General features: G+C 37.2%; 1 protein-coding gene across 4 annotated transcripts in view; it reads left to right on the forward strand.

Moving 5' to 3' along the window:
- The window catches only part of VPS41 (VPS41 subunit of HOPS complex), a 98,190-nt gene that overhangs the window by 46,561 nt on the left and 30,477 nt on the right, over positions 1 to 21,152 (forward strand). For 3 of the 4 annotated variants that reach the window (XM_015854992.2, XM_015854993.1, XM_015854994.1), the window contains exons 8-11: positions 9,146 to 9,265; positions 12,164 to 12,310; positions 13,495 to 13,561; positions 20,847 to 20,944. In XM_015854992.2, coding sequence (XP_015710478.1) covers positions 9,146 to 9,265; positions 12,164 to 12,310; positions 13,495 to 13,561; positions 20,847 to 20,944 — 432 coding nt within the window. Of the gene's footprint in view, positions 1 to 9,143; positions 9,266 to 12,163; positions 12,311 to 13,494; positions 13,562 to 20,846; positions 20,945 to 21,152 lie in introns of all 4 variants that reach the window. The other variant, XM_015854995.2, reaches the window with a different exon arrangement.

The raw sequence follows: 21,152 nt of genomic DNA on the forward strand, positions 1-21,152 counted from the left end.
CTCACTTTTAGATGCATCAAACTGAATGCCCTGGCTCAGCCTAACCAGCATGTAAGAAATTCAGACTCCTCATGCTTCATACAGCTTAATTTTCATTAGCAGCTCAGTATTCTTCAGTGAATAGCTGTTGTGTTTTTTCTTTCTCTTTTGGAAGTAGTGTGTATGTTTGACAGTTTTTGCAGGCTGGTAAGAGCTAGTGTTGCCCTTAAAATAATGCATAGTCAGTGTATGTCTTTGTCAGCCACCAGTTTGTGAAGCTTTTTAGTCATGATAAAAGTGGTATGGAAAGAGAGAGGCAGGGAATTAATAGAACAGGACTCCATCAGGTGGTAAAAGAGCTTGCAATCACCTGATGCCGAACAGAAAAAAACATCAGGAAGTTAACACATTCTCTTTGGTTATCTTTGATTACTTGACAGGTTGTTTTATATTCTGTCCTCTGGGGAACAGTATACTTGTTTTTAATGCATTCATTTTTTGCTGAGGAACTTTCCTCTTCAGGAAAACTTTAATTGACATCTTAACATAAGGTATTTAGCATTGAAATAGATGTCTCTTGACACCTGTAATTTGATTTTATTGATACATAAAACCAACAAATAAAACCTTTTATCCTTGTGATAGAAGCCATTCTTCTTTTCTCCTTCCCTCCAAAAGGAGCTTATTATCTTATATAATGGATGGCAGCAACAAAATTTTCTATGAAGATTCAGAAGGTTAAATCCCACCTACCTATTTGTCAAAGATTTTTATTTATTTATTTTTTTTTTCTGAAAAGCAGAAAGTCTAGTTAAACATCTTTACTTTTTATACCTCTCTTGAAGTACAAAGCTGAAGAGCTGCTTAGGGTCAGCAGGCAGGCAGTGGGTAGGTTGTCTGGTTATCACAGGCAAGAGATTCCTACCTCCTAAGATCTCTGTACTTTTTAGGCTTTCCAAGGATACCATGACTAAGCTGAGTCAGTGCAGTTGATACAGTAGGGGGAATGGAAGCCATCCAGAGGGACCTGGACAGGCTGGAGACGTGGGCCTCTGAGAACCTAATCAGGTTCTAAAGGGCCAAGAGCAGGGTGCTGCGCTTGGGACAAGGCAGTCCCAGGCATTTATACAGGCTGGGGGAATATCTCCTTGAGAGCAGCCCTGTGGAGAAGGACCTGGGTGTCCTGGGGGATGAGAAGCTCATTTTGCTGATGAGCCAGCAGTGTGTGCTTGCAGCCCAGAAAGCTGACTGTGTTCTGGGCTGCATTAAAAAAGGGATGTCCAGTAGGGAGAGGAAGGTGATTGTCCTCTACTCAGCTCTTGTGAGGCCCAATCTGGAGTACTGCATCCAGGTCTGGGGGCCTCAGCACAAGAAAGATGCAGAGCTCTTGGAATGGGCGCAGAGGAGGACCACTAATATGATCAGAGGGCTGGATCCTGTGAAGAAAGGTTGAGATAACTAGGCTTGTTGAGCTTGGGGAAGAGAAGGCTCCAGGGAGACCTCATTATAGCCTTCCAATATTTGAAAGGAGCTTATAAGCAGGAGGGAGAACAGCTCCTTATGAGGTTAGGTAGTGATAGGACAAGGGGAATGGTTTTAAACTAAGACAGGTGAGGTTTAAGTTAGATATTAGGAGGAAGTTCTTCACACAAGGGTGGTGATACTCTGGAACAGGTTGCCCAAGGAGGCTGTGGGTGCCCCATACCTGGAGGCATTCAAGGCCAGGCTGAATGTGGCTCTGGGCAGCCTGGTCTAGTGGTTCTCAACCCTTCACATAGCAGGGGGGTTAAAACTAGATGATCTTTGTGGTCCTTTTCAACCCAGGCCATTCTATGATTCTGTGGCTTCAGCTATTTTATAACTGGATTTGGTAAGAGGCACACTGCCTGTACTGCTCTGTCTGCATGGAGGGTGGAGCTGTGAAAAGACTGTTCTTTGAGCTTGTGATGCTGCTGTGGAAATACAGCTATCCTTGCTTATATCAGTCTTAAGAGGAAGAAGTTTGCTTAAGGCTCTTACACTATGCTCCTTGCCTGAGTTGCATTCATTAAAATAGTGTAAAGTATGTAAACTCTTTGTCCAAATACTGTGGGGTCTGTCATTACTTTTTCTCACTTTTGGAGATGGTGATATTATTTATGTGAGCATATTTTTTTTCATTGTTTGCTAAGATTGTTAGAGCAGATAAAAGAAGCCAGAAAGGGATTTCATCATTTACTCAAACTAGTTTTATTATGTACATTGATGTCAAAGGATACGAGAAAGATCCTCTTGACGTTCTAACGTAAATTTCGTGCTGATTTTGGTTTACAGTTTACAAAACATAGAAGCCAAAACGCACATGAACACGAGTTCAGTATTTTTTTTTGTCCCATGTCAAGAAAGCACTTTAAGATTTGCTTAAATTTATTAATTTTATAGCCAAGCATCTGCCTCAATGGGATCCTTAATTTTAGTGCTTTTGTGAGTGGAATGTGAGGGGCTGTAAGTTATCATGCCCTTAATTTTCTCTCTTTTGAGAAATACACTGTTCTTCATAACAATGTAATACATATAAAAAGCATGCTTTTAGCTGAAAGACCTACTGCAGGGCATTTTGCAAACGTCCAAGGTAAGCTACAATGTCTCTAACAAAATAAACAGAGAACAGGAGAGAAGCAGTTTGCTTTGGGGACCTGTGTTGCAGCCGCTCTGTTCCAGAGATGTTGGAGAAGTGAATGGTTGGAATTGATGTGATCTGCTGCTTGGTGCTGAGATTTGCAGTGTCTTAGAAGTGCAGCCTGACTTAAAGCTGACTTGAGAGCAGTGCTCCCTGGGCTAACTGCTTAAATTTTAGCAGATTGCTGGAACTTGAAGTCCAGTTTGCATATGACCATACATGGTTGCTTAGCTAGGTTTTTGCTGGAGTCATGTAAGAGCTTCTTTTTGTTCTAAATTACGTTGCAAACCAATTATCTAATTTCAATTGCTTGTTAAAGCTCTTTGTTCTAAAAGAAAAGAACTTTCTTTAAGCTTGGGATACTATCATTGCCTTCCTTGGGGGCTGGAAAAGCTTTTTCACCCTTTTTTTATTATTTTCCTATGAATGATTGTTATCTGTTATCTGTGCATAAAAAGTAGGAAAAAAAAAAAAAAAAAGGTATTATATTTCTATTATATAGAAATGTCAACGTGATCTCAGTGAGAAGCAATAGGTACCATACTAAAAAAAACACCTTACTTGCTCCCTACCCCTTTATCTTTGCAATTAACTGCATCACCGTTGTGATGGCTTAGCAGATGATGGTAACCCTGAAATAATAATACTGTATATTGTAAATAACAGAGCATTCTTGTCCAGAGCAGACAGTAGAGCTTCAAAGCAAGGGCAAAGACAAATACTGTGCTATTGAAGGCCATAACCTTCTACCTTTTAAAAAAGGGTCTAATCTTAACAAATAACAGGGTAAAAGCCAACTAAATGAGGGTGGTAAAGCTGAAAACAAGGTGTTCTTTATTTAACTATTTGAGTGCTGATCTTTCCCAGTACATCACCTAAATGAAGGTTATTGCAGAGTCTGAATATCCATTATTTCCAGAGAGTTAAAGAGGCAGAACCAACAAAGATAGAAGACTGAAGGATATTTCAGTTCCAAAGTCAGGGTATCAGCTACTGCTTCTTATGTAGAGAGAACTTTGGAGCACAGGGCAACTGGAGATTTCCTTCTTGGCAGGGGCATTGGAGAAAATCCCTATTTCATGTTTTGATTAACTTCAGTAACCAGAGAAAAAGGTTTTTATAGTAAAGTTCCTACAAGGATGAATCACCTGGAATGATTGAGTCACTCTACTGAATTTGTGCTAATTAAGCTTTCTTGGTAAGGATTTCAACCTGGCATAGTAGTGGGGACTCAGCACAATCCACCAAATGACTACTGACCTAATATGGGAGGAAGGTATTCAGAATCTTAAAGGATGCATGCCCATGGCATGCATTTTTCATGATAACTATTAATTTGATTATCCAAACCGAAACAATTTAAGCTAAAAAGCCAAGATAAAAGTGAAAATTTACCCTGTGACCGCAGTTACATATTTACCTGTAGCTACATCATATGTGTATACAAAATATATGTGATGGAAATATTTAAAAGCAAATCTTTATAACAGTCTGTATTTCTGTTACTAGAAAAGATGAATTATAAGAGCTGCTTTTCAAATACTCATTAATCTAAAAATGGTTTTGTCCCATTCATCCTCTCAGAATTAGCATCTGAGCATATGGATGTCCACGGTTGAACGCCAGACTTTTCTTTGTCTGTTATAAAAGCAGAGGGAACTTAGTGTTGCCTGAAGCAAATTTCTCATTTAAAAAAAAATAAAAATATAATTTCACTATTAGAAGCTTGGGCAGGACCCACTGCATCTCCTGTCTGAGACACAAAACAAGTCAGTCTGAATTCTTCTCCACTCTGAGTAGAGCAACATGGTACGCAGAAAAAGGGTAGCAGTTGCACACGGTGCACAAACAGTAAGAGAAATAGCATTCTTGTGCAACTGCTATTGAGGGTGGTGGATTTTGTATGTTAAAAGTCAAGTCTGGCAGGGAATGTCTATGATTTTTTGTTTAATTGTCTGCTTTTTAGTGTCAGCAGATGCACTTTGCTTCATGAGTAAGTAAGTGACCTTTACCTCTGAACCCTATGATATGTACTTCATAATAACTGGTTGGACTGCTTTGACAAATTATTAAATTGTCAGGATGCTGTTTGCAGCACAGTCCATTTTTAGAAAGCAGATAGTCAGCTGTTTGGCATTATGTTGGGTAGAAGAGCGGCAGACAAGAAAGGCAGATTGCTTTGTAAGCTATAAAATGTCAGTCAGTAAATAGTCAAAGGTCTGGTGTAAGTGAAGGAGTAAATACTATGGCAATTTCTGTCCATGCATTGGATAATATACCATAAACATGAAGCAAGCTGTAGCAGCAAGGAAGCTAGCCACAACAGTGCAGGTCTGACATTTGTGTGCAGTAATGTATGATACCCAGGTGTATCCTGTATTATTCAACCAACGACATCAATAGGGAGGTTAATATCTCTTATTTCCTTAATAAGGAGCTTACTTGGCTGTGTTTAAATGAGGTTTGATTTTCACAGTAAAGAAGGAAAAAATGCATTCATCTTGTGCTGCAATGCACAAATGTGGTTTGTGTGAAGAGAAAATGGATTGTAGGCCTGCATACATGTTGTGTCTTTTGCTGGAGTCTGTGTAGAAAACTTGTTTCATTGCCTGAGGTGGCAAGCAAAGATGATCTAAACACATGGAATGTGTGAGGGCTTGTGCTTCTGTCTGCAAGTCTGCAGAACTTGCTTTTGAAGGTGTTAATTCTGTAGCTGTTTGTGAATAGGTGACAGCTGGAACCTAGCAGCTGAGTTATTAAAGGTATAGCCTCATAAAAGTGATGCATGATTAAACAGTACGTCTTCATGTGGCATGCTGTTCTGTGTTATTCTCAAATATCTGTTAATTTTGGCTATGCCTGTAAATGTTGCTTTTATGCTTAGAACAATAAAAATCTATTGTGATCAGTTGTAAATATGGTAGTAGCATTTTTGTGATCTGGCCTGGCTGAGATGTGAGTACAGGTGCCGAAATACATAAAATTGCCACAGGTAGGTACATCTTCACACCTGGGCAAACAAAGAACAAGATAAAGAAAATATTTCTCCTATTATTACATTACTGAATGTGAAAACTAATCTAACAGTGCTGCCATAGGGAAAGGAAGGGTGGCTCTTCAGTTACAAATTGAAATCTCAGCCCTTGGCGTCAGTGAAAGTCCTCCAGATCTTTACAGCAAAGACACTGTTTTGAAACAAAGTAATTGTGTGGAGAAGAGAGGTGAAATTAAATTGAATTGTGTCTGTGTATTGATGCTACTGAAGTTGCGGTCATTGGTCTCTTTATTCAGAGAACTGAGAATTCCTATACACAGTTTAAAGGCTGGGATTACATGCAATTAGTGTTAATGCTAATTGCATGATAAGCTCCATTAAATTCAAGCACTATTCTCTTTAGTGGATGCACTCCGCAAATAGAATGTTATGCTCTCAGAGGAGTTTAATCTCCTGGTAGTGAAAGATACGGAGAGATGTATTCACTAATCCAAGAGAATTATTTTAACTTAAAAGCAAAAAGTGTCTTGCACCCTTCTTGTCTCATACATTTCAATGGATCTTTTTTCCCAATGATCTGGTAGACAAGCGTAAGCAGTTAAGAAGGCCTGCAGAATAATTAGTGGTGAGCTATAAGGAAATTACATTGTACTGTGAAGGAATGTGGATGGGGGACCCTTACAGTCAAAGTTTGTTTTCTTTTGTCGTAGCAGTGTTACCATGTTGCAGTACACGTGAGTGGTGCTGGAAATGCATTCTAAGCACTACTGTATTGTAACAAAGAGCTAGCAAGATTTACCAGGGCAAATAAAAAAAAAAAAAAAAAAAAAAAAAAAAAAGGAAAGTATAGACTCTATTGTGGAGAATGCAAGAAAGTGATTTTGTGTCTGCTGTTGAAATATAAGTACTGTGAATGCTGACTGCCAAAATATGGGATTTATGAGAAATAAAGCCCTAAAATATTTTTCCCCTACAAAAAAAGAAAAGGATGTAGTAGGAGGAACCCCTCCAGGAATGGCGGGTTTTTGTTATGTGTCTAGCTGCTATTGAAGCTTTAAATGGCTTTCTGGTGTAATAAATATTTCATTACAAAGACAGAAAGGAGGACCAAGAAATAAATTAGGCTGCTTATTTTGAGAGAGCTGTATTCAGTTCAAGAACACCAAGTTGTGTGTTCAGTATCTCAGTATTTGGGTGTAATTGTTGTAAGAGATAATAAATAAAACACATTAAGTTTCAGTGAAGTGGAGGTAATTCCACTGCGGATACAGTAGTAAAGCACATTTTGAGATGAAAATATGTTTGTTTTGAAGTCATTCTATTGAGTGTCCAATAGCTATTGCACTTCCTGATGTGAAATGGGGAGTTTGGAGTGCTGCAGTGGTTCGGTTTCACTTTCTGTTTATTACAAGTGGTATCAAGTTGATGTCTTCTACAGCCCTTCTTTTGGGAATTTAATTAAGTAGACATAGTGTTAAGCACAAGCTGAAGCAGGATTTTGTTTTTCTTTTCTCCTTACGACTTCTTTATCAGGTGAATAGTTCTCTTACAGCTTTTACTCAGGTAGAGAGGCATGAAAAAACATGGTGTTCACAAGCCATGAAAAGTAACAAAATAGCTAGAAAAGATCATTCTAAGCATCATTCCATGAAACAGCTGGATTCTGTGTTCAGTGGGTTAACTTAAATCACAGGTCAGTCATTATCACAAGAAACTTCAGGCAATATAACCAGTATCAACCAGTTTTACCTCACATCATCTGCATCAGTTTTTGCAGCCATGTCCAGTAAGTCCGAATGGAAATACCATATATTTGCTAACCTCTTAATTGGACTGAATTGAAAGCAGCATCTGGGCAGTTGTTCTTTTTCTTTGGGAGCTTGTGAACTAGAAAAAAGAAAGAAGTTTCCAAGTCTAGATCAGCAGGACACCTATAAATGTAAATAACGTCCTCAGCTTCTTATAGCAACTATTTCATTTCACTGAGTAGTGCTCCTGCTTCATGTCTACCTACCAGATTGCTCAGGCACACTTCTCTGCATGCCACAGCTTTGCTGTGAACATAGATGTTATCCTGATTTCAGTGCTTTTACTGTGGTTTCCATAAAATAGCATATTCTGTGAGAGTTTTGTTGCCTGGCCTTTTTGTGGATGGAAAAATCCCTGAGGCTTTCTGATGCAGAGTACTTCACATGAGCTGTGGGACAGGCATTTGAAGTGGGTCATTTCAGGAGGGCTCAAAGTGGGCTGTTGTGCTCAGGTGAGAAGCTTGATGTCAGCAGTGTATTTGTGTAAAAGTTTGAGGAACATCCTGCATTGTGACTATGTCAAACTTTTGGAGAAAATATTTGTATTCTGGTGCCATCTTGTGGCATTAGGAGAGATAAGCAGTTTGTGTAATTACCTTTTTAAAAAAAAAAAAAAGTTTTAAAAATATGTTATTTTAAGCAATTACTGTCTTATCGTTTGACTTATTTATGCAAATAGGGGCGGCAGAGAGAGGCCTTGCATAAAAAGCATTTACAACTGGATCTTAAATATGAGCAGTAATATCTTAGTCATTTGATTTAGATCCATGAGGTTGCAGTTTTATACTTCTTAATGGTCCTCCTGTACTTTCTCAGACAGTGTTCAGGTTTTGCCTGTGTTTGTACTGAGGCAAATGTTGGACACATTGGTATCTCCCTTATTTGTCTCTCCAAGCACTGCACTTTGCATTGCTTTAAGTGATTCCATGTTATGTTTTTATTGAATAACTTCCTGAAATCACACAGAAGCTAGGAAGTAGTTAAACTGTCAGGCAGACTATGGGAATGTAGTTTTTCTTTGCTCTACAAAGTATTAAAAAAAAAAATACTCTGTGCTTCTAGACATGATAAATTCCTTCTTTATTTGCAGACCTTGTTATGCCCAAACACACCTTCAGCAGTGCTGGTTGTACAGTGTGGTTTGCATGTTTGGGACTGTGCAGCATCTCTTGAGTCCTGTTGAAGGCTGTGTGGTCCCACACAGAGCCAAGCACAAGGCTGCAGGCTTGGAGGTCTTTGATCATCTTGACTACCTCATAAGTACAAGGGATGGGTTTTTTTAACTATCTTCTGCTTTTTGGAGGGAAGAAAGAGCCTATCACCTCATCAGTGAATAGGTGTGAGAGAGCCTGGTTTCTTTCCAGCTTTCTTCAGTGCTACCACAAGTGCTCAGGTTCTCACATGTCTTTGTTGCTTTATCTTTAAAACAGAAATAATCATACTTACCATTCTTTGGAAAAAGCTTGTTAGGAGGGCTGCTGATTAATATTGCTATGAAAGTAACTTGATTTTTCTAGTATGTAAGATTCTCGATGTTAATGTACTTCATGAAAACATTTGATTGTGTTTTCTTTTATGGTAGGTATGTATTTCTCCCTATCATTAAATTCAAGCGGAATAAGAGCTAAGGAAACAAAAACACACTTGTTTTATTTACATACAGCACTGTGTCACAGAAATATTTCTTGTTGTGCTTCTTTGTAGTTACTGCTATATGAGAGAGGCTGGATGAATAGATGGAAGCCTTCCGTTTTACATGAAGGGGAAGGAAACATAAGAAATGTAAAATGGAGAGGACACTTAATTGCTTGGGCCAATAACATGGTAAGTGTTTGCTACCTCTCTTAAAAGAGCAAAAACACCTCTGCGTTACACTGTTATTTGAAATGTTCCAGTGAAGCAAATTATTGAAGAAATAATACCAGTGTGAACTCTTCCTTATAAAAAGTATATTTTCTCTTTCTCATCCTCCCCCCTCCAAAAGTCTAAGTTTTGAAATTTGTACTGAGCTGACAACATAATAAGTATTGCTAATGATGCAGGTGTAAAAAAAGGATAGTAATATTTCTTCATTTTGTTAGACTACTCAAAAGGGTAGGCTTAAGAGAAAACGGGCCCTTTTTGCTCACAGTGTAATTCATATTTTAAAGGGAAACATTCCTTTCATGCTGAGTGTTGCATTTCACCTAACTCTGTATGTGTAATTGATGGGTCAAGGTCTGTGTTTTAAAGCTCAACAATGAGAGATAGGTTTTTAAGTAATGTATTGTGTCTAAATTCCAGGTTTTTGTTTTGAAATGTGACGAGGGTACTTGTAAAAACGTTCTTTTTATTTCTTCTTCTTTTTCCCCTACTGAAGGAGGCATTTATTAAAATATTTTAATGCTGTTGTTTTATTCTTTTTAAAAAGCAATTTGATATGAAGTTGTTAAAGGTAGACTTTTTGTTTAGTTGCTTCCCTTTAATTCCTTCAACTTAAGCAAGTGCTTGATCGTTATAACTATAGGTTACAACTGAAAGGTTTTGTTCTTTTCAGAGCCATACAATTAAAATATATACTCTGGGTGAATCTGCAGGGAATAGATAGGACAGTTGAGGAGAGCTATCCCTAGAGATGATGTGCCACATCAGAACACGGAATACTAATAAAATGTTGAGAGCCATCTGTCAGAGACAAAAAGCCATGGTCAGGGCCTATCTTTCAATGAAAAATGAAATGACACTTGCCCTCCGAAAGATTAATATATTTGGTTATTGGCTTTTTCCCTTCTCCCTTTACCTTTTTAAAAATTTCTTCATCCTGTAGCAAGGTTTTTGTTCCTTTTTTTCCTTTCCAAACTAAGTTAGGTAAAATCTTTTATAGCCTTGCTGCTTACTTTCTCTCTAGCTATTATTTTCTTGTTCTTTTTGTTTTTTTTATTATTATTTAGTTATGCAGTGAGTGTGACCTTGTGAGACACTGGGTATTTTGAGATGGGCTTCAGGTTATTTTAGCAAGGACTAATTCTGTTTTCAGGTGTTCACATAACATGCTTGCCACTGTGCCCTCTTCTTCCTCCATGACCAAGAGTGTAGTAAGTTTTACAGACAGGCATCTGAGGACAAAATCAATCATTAGAGGCATTAGCATGCCTCACTCTCACAGAAACGGGTCTTAGTCTCCATCACAATAGGAAATTGACTCAGGAAGTCCTTTCACAGTTACAGTGCAAGTGACATACTTTAACTACAGAGGATTCTATCCTGCTGGTTTGAGAGCCACTTTAAATGTAGGCTAGTCTACCCGGTGTAGGATTTACTTTCCTTGTAGAAACACAGTTGTGATCTGGGTCACTTGTTTGAAAATAATCCTGGAAGACAAAGTGCTGAGATTAATAAAAGACACATTTATTAAAAAACAGTTCAAGCAAGATTACAGACTTTATAAAATGAGCTTAGAAAACATAAAGAATGAGATTCTTCTGTATGTTACCCAGAGATATGGTCTCTGTAAATGCAGCGTAGAAATTGTTATGTAGTTTCTGTTCTGTTTAAGTGTTTCTTGTTTGTTGGTTGGTTTTTGTTGTTGTTTTGTTGGGTTGAGTTTTTTTTAGCCTAAGAGATGCCAACAGGAGTGTTTCTGTTCCCTTCTATACCACTTATTGCTTCTTGAATTTTGAGTTTGAAAAAAGAAAAAGGGGAGGTGAGGGTTAGGGAGACTAAACTTCGTTTGGGCCATGACCCTCATATTGAGATTCTTTGACTTACTAACACTTGAACTGGTACAGCCAGGAACTCAGAAGCTCGCAGTAAGGGGGAACAGAAACTGGCAGGGGAATCTTTTAAATCAGTTTTGTCACTAGAAGAATTCTAACACGGATTGGCATCCTGGATGCTGATCTTCCAAGGTCTCTTCCATCCCCTTTTCTGTGATCATAAGACTTGTTTTTCTGATAACTGAGCTTAAGGGAAATATCTGCTTTGTGGGGTTTTTTTTGGCAACGTTTGCTATTAAATCACAAAGAAGCAAGTTATTACTTAATGTGAATTAATCTCTATTTTGCTACTGGAAAGGTTATAGCTAGCCTTTTCTAAATGGTATGGAAAAATCTGATTAATAGCTCTTCAGTGCTCTTTCTCCCTCTAAAATGACTTTAATCTTCCTTTCTTTAAACTTTTTGTTCTGCTAGTTTGGGATTTTTCCTGAGGAGGCAGTGAAAAATCACACTGTATAAAACCAAACAACATTTAAATATGCTTATTTTTCCCTTTCAGTATAAGAGTATAAATGCATTTTTAGAGAAGTACAGATTGACATTGTTTATATTAATGAGTTGTTGTTTCACATCTTTTCCTTTTTTCTGAGATAAAAATTTTTGTTTCTCTATAAGGAGTGTTATGGAAGTGCATGGGATGGTTTTGTTTCTTCAATAGCACCAGCCCAAACAATCGGGAATTGTTCCTGGATTGAGCTACTAATCTGCTCCTCATTCATTCCTTATGACTTTTTATTTGACGTGTGAAGTTTAAGCCTTTAGTTTATTCTGATTATACCATTCCTCCTGTTACTTCCTGGGTTGGATTGGTCTTTGTATCAACAGTTTTTCGTGCCAGCATTTTCATCTGTACGCTGCAACTTATGCCATGAACTGCTACGACTGTCAAACTGTGCAAAACAGTGTGGGCTCTGGTGGTTAGGAGTTTGTCGTACTGAATAAAGTCCTCTTCTGTTTAAACTTTCAGGGTGTGAAGATACTTGACATGATCTCCAAGCAAAGAATTACCAATGTGCCTCGAGATGACATAAGCCTTCGCCCAGACATGTATCCCTGTAGCCTTTGCTGGAAGGATAATTTAACACTGATTATTGGCTGGGGAAATTCAGTAAAGGTGCAATTACCTGTCTTTGTAATAAATGCTTGCTGTTATCACAGACAAACAGAGGATTATTTCTGAAAAGCAAAGAGAATCGAAAAAAATAGAGTTTGGCTTGACTACAGTCTGCAGAACTCCCGCTGCCATAGAAATGTCATTGGACTGACCCTCATGAGGAGGAGGAGTGATAGACACCCAGCAGTCAGACAGATTTCTGTGTGTGAGCATGCAGCGAGTGTAATCCTCAGGGACACTTCTCTGTGCCTTCGAGAGATTTCATCTTTTGAAAGCTTTCAGAGGGACTTTTGAATTAATTTCTTTTTATTAGCATTAAGGAAGAACAACTTACCATGACTTATTTTTGGAGAGACTTATTTTGAGGTCTGAGGACTTTGACTGCTAAGGCAGACATGTATTATGAGCCATGGGGTGAAGAAAAGAAACAAAAGAGGTGGGATGGAGGGCTGGCTATTTAGACTTTTGCTTTCCTTTCACTAGGGAATTGGCATTTTGAACTCATGTACTGTGATTTGTGCAGACCGGTACCTGAAAGGAGTTGTTAGAGCCTGCTAGATGTTTTCTTACAAGAGCTTGCTACATCATTGTGCAGGGGGAAATTAAAAGCACTTTGTGGGAGTAGTTAGTGAGGGAAAGTACAGTAATGTAGGTGAAGCACAAAAAGCTTTTGGAGCATTAAGCTTAGAATTTTACAGTTGAAGATGTTTGTCTTAAGTTTGGCACTTGATGTTCCCATTGTGTTGTGTGCACTTCCTGACATTTGGGTATTGTCATTTCTTTATATGTATGTACTCTCCTGTTATTTGGAGTTGCAGTAGCATATGTGTAATGAAATAATGAGGTAAAGAGAAATTAAGCATAAGAATATGCCAAAATCAAGCTCCCATATGCTACTATGAAGAAATCATAGTGAGAAGATGCTTTCAGATGTTTCTGGTGGTCCATCTGCCTTCTCCTCTTTCACTATATTTATAAGGCTGAGGATTGCAGTCAGAACTTTCCTTTTGGATTTTCTTCCTCAACGATGCATCATCACTGTTTCACTGCCTGTATTTTTCAAAGTCCAGAAGTGCATTTTCAAGAACACCTCAGTGAGAAGAAGAATTTCTGGGAAAAGTTAGCATTGTTTTAAGAATCACAGTTTGTTCATCATAATGATCTAAATATATCTTTTTTCCTAGATTTGCTCAGTGAAGGAGCGGCATGCCAGTGAAATGCGTGACCTTCCAAACCGCTATGTTGAAATAGGTATGATCATAAAAATGTGTGCCTTCTTGGAATTAGATAAGCTTTGAGAGGTCCGTTTTTATGTTGAGCCTGGATGAATTGATACAGTTTAGAGGCAACTTTTAGTCTTAACATAAATGTCTCCTCACTCTTACCTGATGAGGTTGTTATGATGTCCTGCATAGTTTTTTGCAATCTCAATCTTAAATTCTGCGCTTTTCTAAAATCAGAGTATTGTGTGAGAGAAAAATGTATGTCTTAACTTGCCTTTCGTGCAGATTTTTACAGAGATTTTGGCTTTTTGTCTTTCTTAAATGATGATCAGCATACTAATAAGGAATAAACAGACTCTAGCTTAATTAATTATTATTGTTTAACTACACTACTTATTCTGAGTTTGGAATAGCTTTAGAAAATTGATTGGAATTTCTTTTTGATCACCCCCCCCCCCCCCCTTTTTTTTTTTCTCTTTGCTTTAATATTTCTGTATGTAATGTGAATAATTTCATTATTGCTGATTAATGGAAATGGTGTTGACAACGTGTATGAAATACAGCACAAAGGGGAATTCAAATGAAATTTGACAGTGGTTGATGGAGAGTGGTAAACAAAAGCTCAGCTGTTCTCAGAAGAAGCTTCTGATAAGATAAACAGTGACTCATTAGTTCAGAGTGGACAACTATGGAGTTTTATGCTTCTTTGTCTTGCCTGTAATGAGATGAGATTGTAAACAAGACTGTTTAAACAAAATCCCGACTCATGTCAGTATACTGACCAGGGAGATACATGTCATAGATGTGTACAGCTTTATGATGTCAGGAGAAAACACAATTTTAAAATAGCTTCTCAAAATCAACTAAGAAATGGATGTTAAACATTGTAGGAATTCTAGATACTAAGAGAAATCATGCTTGACTCTTAATTGAGATTTGAATACCATTTGTTGGTTGAATATTGTATATTCTCAAAAGAATAAGTACACATGAGATTCTAGGATTTTTGAGAGAATTATACCAAGACAAAATTGTCTTGAATTTTGCCTTCCAATCTCTTATATAAGATTTATATTTTTTTATATTCTGTACCTGTAAGTTTCTTTTCTAAGTACCTTTTAGGAAATAATTAAGCAGGGTGATTTTTCATAGTAGCAGGCGAACAAAAGCATACTCTGCAACTTCAGTTATAGTATGTCTTTGTTGTGGGAGCTAACCTGTGTATTGGAATTTCATTTAAAAATAACAAAAAGCTGTCATAAAACTGTTTAGCTGCAAATCTGAGGGTTAGACAGTTTTGAGGAAGTAACTTTCTTGTATTTCAAACTTGAGCTTAAAATCTTCTCTGTATTCATGAGGGCTGCTATTTTGTCTCACATAACCTGTTAATGATGTGCTTGACGTTTTTTTTTTAGTGGTTTCACGTCAAAGCACTGAAACACCTCTGCCACAGGCTGTCAGCAGCACTCATTGGAATGTGGGTATTAGACTGAGAGGGAAAAGAAGGTGATGTTATTTGTTCAAGTCTGAACAAAAATTACAGTAGCTTTTGATTTAATCACATGGAAGGTCTTTGAGAGTTGTGTGTCCTGCCACAGCATCTATTTCAATTTAATTGTAGTTTAAACTTCACTTTTCAGGTGCATAGCTGGAAAATTGATGTTATTAATGGACAGACTGACCAGCAACCAATATGTTTTTGGCAAGAGAATCCATATTCTAAATGGATGCGTAGGTTGATATACTCCTCTAATGTAAAGAATTTATACAAGACAAGAATATAGTTCAGTGATAGCTTAATAACCTTGAGATATTCTTTTGGCTTATAGCTTTTATGGCACTGTCTCATTGGGATAATACATGTAAGAAAACACTGTATTGTCATAGGCTCTATATCTCAGCAGTTTCAGATCTATGCTTTTTAGAACCGTTCAGAAGGCCTTAAAGTTCCACAACATCATAGCATACCATGGTGTCATCAGTAGAGAGTAAATGTTGTTTTTGGTGGCTTGCAGCCCAGGAAACAGAATTTCCTGCCTTGTAAGTTAGGTGCATAGGATCCTGCACAACAAGGATTTTACCTTGATGCACAGACATGCTTGATGTATGGAAGGAAATGAATATGGTATCTAACCTGATTCTAAATCAGGTGGCCTGTGTTGTAGTAGTAAGGTAATACCACTGAACTGTTTTGGATATTCTGTTTCAATGAAGATAATACTGTGGCTACATGCAGGAGAAATAACACAAAATATATTGTTCCCATTCAGTAAGGTCTGCATGGCATCACTGATTTTATTTACATTTCTCAGTATATTAATGGTGCTTTTCCTCCTTAATCTTTCCTGTTGTTTGTGGTTACTGTGTCCTGCTTCATTGCGTACGTGAGACTTCAGTCACTGTCAAAGATAAAGTCTAGCAAAATGTTTCTATTTAGGTTTAAATGTATGTTAGCTGAGCAGATCCTATCAGTTTATAGCTGTCAGCTACCACGGTGAAGTAGTGTATTGATTAGAAAGTATTGGTATTGAATTACAGGCTTAACATGGACTAAATGCCATTGTGATTCTTCTTAAAGAGTGCTTGACCCCTGTGCTCACTTCTGATGCATGTACAAAAGCTGTAATGCTAGACAGCTTCTGAACAGGAAGCCCTTCCTCAGCTGTGGTCTGCTAGTAGGTTGCTTACTAAGGAACTAATTAGCACTTTGCAGATAATGCAGTGCCTTTTCAAAGTGAAACTGGGTAATAGCGGGAAATAATCTTTGAGTGCCCTAGTCAAGTAGCTCATGAAGTATTTTACTTGAAAGTCAGTAAAAGACTGTAAGTTGATTAGAGGTTTCTCATTCAATTCATTTTGCCCGGACTTTATTTGAGGAATCTCAGCTTAATTCCAGGTGCCAGCCTGCCAGCAATGCCTCAAGCATGTGTTTCCCCTGGGCATTCCCCCTCTTTCCCCACAAAGCAGACTTCTGATATCAGAATTGCATGTGGATATGACTGTAACAACACATCCTTGTGTTTTGAGGAGGAATAGCTGTATCACCACATAGAAAGTTATCACCAAATACTGAGAACACCACATTTTTGGCTGAAAGAAAATGTAGGACTATTTATTTTTTGCTTTGTAAAGCAAGATAATGTGATCTACTGTAGCAGCATATTTTTCCTTATATAAAGAGAGCTTAAAGCTTCCTAACAAGTACGGTGAACAGTAAATTAGAAGTGAATAAATGTCATCAATTTTATGCTAATTTATGCAACTATTTAATTGCAGCAAGTCTGTCTACTTCAGGAAAAGGAAATTTCCTAAAGAAAAAGAAAGAGAAATCCCCTCAGACTACTGCTCATCGTGTCTGTCACAAGACAAATTAATGAATCATTCATAAATTCCATAATAAAAATTAACCCAGACTGACAAACTACTGAGTATTTGCCCTGTTGGTTGATCATATTTTAGAGAAATTTTCAGAAAATTAGCTTGTAAGCTTCAAAACTTAAACTCCTGACGATTTGATTTGTCTGTATCCGGAAGACTGTACAGGTAATTGTCTTATTCTTAAAGATTATTTTCTTGCTGTATGGGAGAGAATGGGAGAAAGAAGATTTTAGTGTTACTGTAGCACTTCATTTGTAAAGCATGACTGTGAATAAGGCAGTAGGTTGTGACAATGTTTATGGTACACAAAGCATGTCCTAATTTTAGAGTGCACCAGGAAGATGCTTGCTGGCATGACTAAGCAGTTGTTGCCTTTTCCTGATGTTTCTGATGAGTGTATTTTTATAATTGAGAGAAATCATTTTTAGTAGCAAAATTTTTATTTCCATTTTGTGCTGGTAGCAAGCATGACAACAACTTCAGAGTATAGAAGCTTTACAGAGCTTTGACTGATTTCAAGCTTTTATTTATTTATTTTCTGTGATCATATTAAATCAACAGTATTATTAACATTCCTCTGCTTTATTTCATTGAAAATGCTTGTCATCTGCTATGTGGCATTTGAGGTTATATTAAGAGTGATTGACCAATCATTGTTAAGTGTTTTCTTAAAGCCTTTCTAAACTTTCAGCATTCAAACAAAAATAAATTTGAAGATGACTTTTCCAATCATTTGCTTTGTAAATAAACATGGAGGTTATGAATTCTGATTTTCAGAAGCATGAAATAAATTCTGTTTTCCTAATCACTATTATATGGGGACCTATTTGAGTCTTACCTTGTTGCTCTTCCTATTGAAATTGAAGGAAACAGATAGTCCGTAAAAATGCTATCACAGCATGGACATGACTAAGTAAATAGTTGCTTAATTTTATGTACTATATTAAGAGGAGAATTGCAAGGATACTCAAGCACAAATAAGTTATGCTCAAGTGGATTACTTCAGTGTCCTCCTCAGAAATTTCCAGTTCCTTTTGTGTTGCAGTTGTCATTTCTTTAAGTGAGCACATCTTGAGCTTCCTGCTCAGATTTCTAGTCAGAAGCAGGTCTGCCCTGGAAATCCGAGTTGTGGAGTTTAACGGGAGATAGAAATAATTTGTAAGTATGAAAATATTTAAATGCTGAGGCAGGCGTTCATATATAAAGATCTTGAGAACACCTCAGGGATGCTATCCTACAGCTTACAATAACTGCAGATTTTGTAGGTGTTCCTTAAGTAGATAGTGAAAAGGTAGCTACATCACCCCATCAGCTACCAGAATTCACTGGGCTGGGCAGGCTCACCTTTGTGGCTGTCCTGCTGTTGTAATAGGAATGAGCTAACTACAAACTAGCCAGAGTGACTCTGTTTCTTTTGTACACCGTATGGAATTAAAATCCAAAAAGTATCAACAAAATTCTTCTCTTCATCTAGATATTAAGTTTCAGATCTGTTCTCTGCTCACTTACCCAAAAGTGATGTCAAAATCTTGACCTTGTTGAAATGTGTGTCAACACAGTGTTATCACTGTAAACGCAGTTTCACACTTTAAATTTGCAGTTAACTGGTTTTTGAGATTTTATTCAACAAAACAGGCTTTAAAAAAAAATAAAAATCAGTGCACTGCCTGTGGGAAAGTTGCTTTTATAGAGTTTGGGTAAATAATGTAACATATGTTGTTTTATTTATGTAGTATATTTCATACATTTCACTTCATGAACAAGATGATTTACAGGTTTAATCTCTGCTTCATTGGTAATTTGACTGACAGCCCTCTTGTATGATAGGCATGAACATGTATGACACACGGTCACACCATGATCATTCCCATTTACTTCGGTGCTGTGTTTGGTTTCATTGTTTTGAATCCTTTTCAAATTAACAGCATTTCTGGAATACCTCCTTGTAGGTTTTTCCCCCTTAATTACAACATACTACCCAGAGTAAGTCAGATTAACCTCTTAGTGCTCTGAGCTCTAATAAGTGTTGCAGTTCTTCTGTAAAACTTTTGCTGATGGACTGTATCAGAGGTTTCTGTCAGGTCACAGAGCGTGGCCTGTGCCAGGCAGCCTTTGTTCAAGGCTGTCACAGCAGTGCATTGTGTTTCCACAAGGTCTCTTGAGGAAGAAGAGCTGAGAGAAAGCTGGAAATGAAACCAAGGAAGCTGAACTCTATTTAGAAACAAAGCTCAAAGTGATTTCCTTTTATATCTTTCTAAGCAGCAGTACTGCCTTATCCAAAATACATTCTGTGGGTGTTACAAACAACTTTAGGACTGCCTCACTGACTAAGGAAATGAAGTTCTAGTGTAGGCCAAACACGTGATTTTTCAAAACTGTCCCCATAATCTTTATAAAGATACCATTCATCACTCCGTTTTCCTTTCCAAATTCTTATGACAGTATTTTATATGCCTCCAAGAGCCTTCGCTTGTCACTTTTTAAGCTGTCAACAGAAGTTTCTTTGCTGTCCTTCTACCCTGTGCTCCATATTTGATTTTTTTCTTTTCCATGTACTTGCTCCCATCTTTCACATTCTCTTAAAATGCCAAATACTAAATTGTAAATTAGTAATAAGATTTGTTATGTAGACGTTATTAACATGGTTGGTTTTAAAGTCATCATTCAGAGCAATATATGACACAATCCAAGTAATCTCATCAGTCTTGCAGTATACAACAAAATAATGACATACAGGATTACCAGTGTGAACCTGTTGTCTCCTAGAATAGATTGTTTTACCCTTGTGCCGTGCTTTGGCCTCCCAGTGATGTCAAAGTGTCAGCCGTCATTAAGAGAAAAACAGCATTTGCTTATTCAGTGAGAGACAGATGTCAAATACATATTTTATTTGGCAGTATTTTTTTCCTCCTTTATCAAGAGGACAATTATTTATCCTGTTTCTTCTTACTGCCTTAGCTAAAGAAAATTATTTTTGTGCTGCATTTTCTTTTTGCTGTACTGAAATAATTACCTATTTCAGTAAACAGAAGATAATAGTAGTGTAGCTTGCTGACTGGAAACAAGGAAACATTTATTTTCTACTTGTATTTTCCTGAAACTGTCTTGAGAGAAAATTATGATGGATCTAATATACTTCATTTAACAAAAATTAGTTTGCTAATACAAGCACTAAGATTTGTAGATGTTTAATGCCTGTGCTGTAAACCCAGGAGTAAAAAACTAAATAATTATTTCTGTGTAAGAAATCAGCTACAGTGAGCCCTTCTATAACTACAGTTCAGTTCTCTTTTTATTTTGGTTTGTTTTTCTCTCAAAATAGTCAACACTTAAATTGGTCTTGAAAGCAAGACTGATTAGGAAATTACATTTTCAGTGTCAAGAGCCACTATTTGGCTGTATCTTTTCTTAGAGATGAGTATATCTGTAAATCTTCTTGTGATAATAAATTAATAATGACCTTTGTGTTTTCATATACCATACCAATAGATGTATCAGGTGTGATTCTTTTAAGGTTACAAGACTTCTGCAAATATGCAAACCTACAGAGATCTTTTCTACACCACCTATTTTACTGAGCTTGGCTTTTTTCCTTTTTTTTTTTTTTTTTTTCCTTTTTTTTTTTTCCTCCCCTCTCCAGTTTGATTACTGGAAGTCTAGCTGACCATTCATTTCAAATGTTTCATCTCTAGCATGTCCTGGAGCACAAACATTTCTTCTTGCAAGTCTTAATGGAATTGAATCTGTTAAATGTAATTTTTCATCATCTTGCTGATCCAACTGGGAAGTCTGTAGGTTTGCTATGTGTATTGAGCCTACTTTTCTCTGAACTGGTACTCTGTGTTTTTGGTTGCCCCCTTAAAATAAGCTGTATGTTTTTCTTAGGAAGTAGTTCATATATTTATTTGCTTAATAACCTCTTTCCTGTGTTTCAGTTTTCCAGTTTGATACAGAGTTCTATATCAGTGGGCTCGCACCTCTCTGTGACCAGCTTGTTATACTTTCATACGTAAAGGAGATTTCAGAAAAGACGGTAATGATGTTTCTGTTACAATCTCACCACAGCACCGAAATGTCCTGGGAGTTCAAATTTAAACTAGTCAGGCAGATCTGATTACCTGTGAAAGAGGTGCAACCAGCTTGTAGTGAGCAGAGCCTGAGACTTCTCTGACCTAGCAAATAAGGGCAGCAAGGATAATGCTGAAGACTAATGGATTTACCTTTTAAAAGCTCTGTCCTTT

This window comes from Coturnix japonica, chromosome 2 (assembly GCF_001577835.2).
Source record: "Coturnix japonica isolate 7356 chromosome 2, Coturnix japonica 2.1, whole genome shotgun sequence".
In the NCBI taxonomy this organism is placed as follows: domain Eukaryota; kingdom Metazoa; phylum Chordata; class Aves; order Galliformes; family Phasianidae; genus Coturnix; species Coturnix japonica.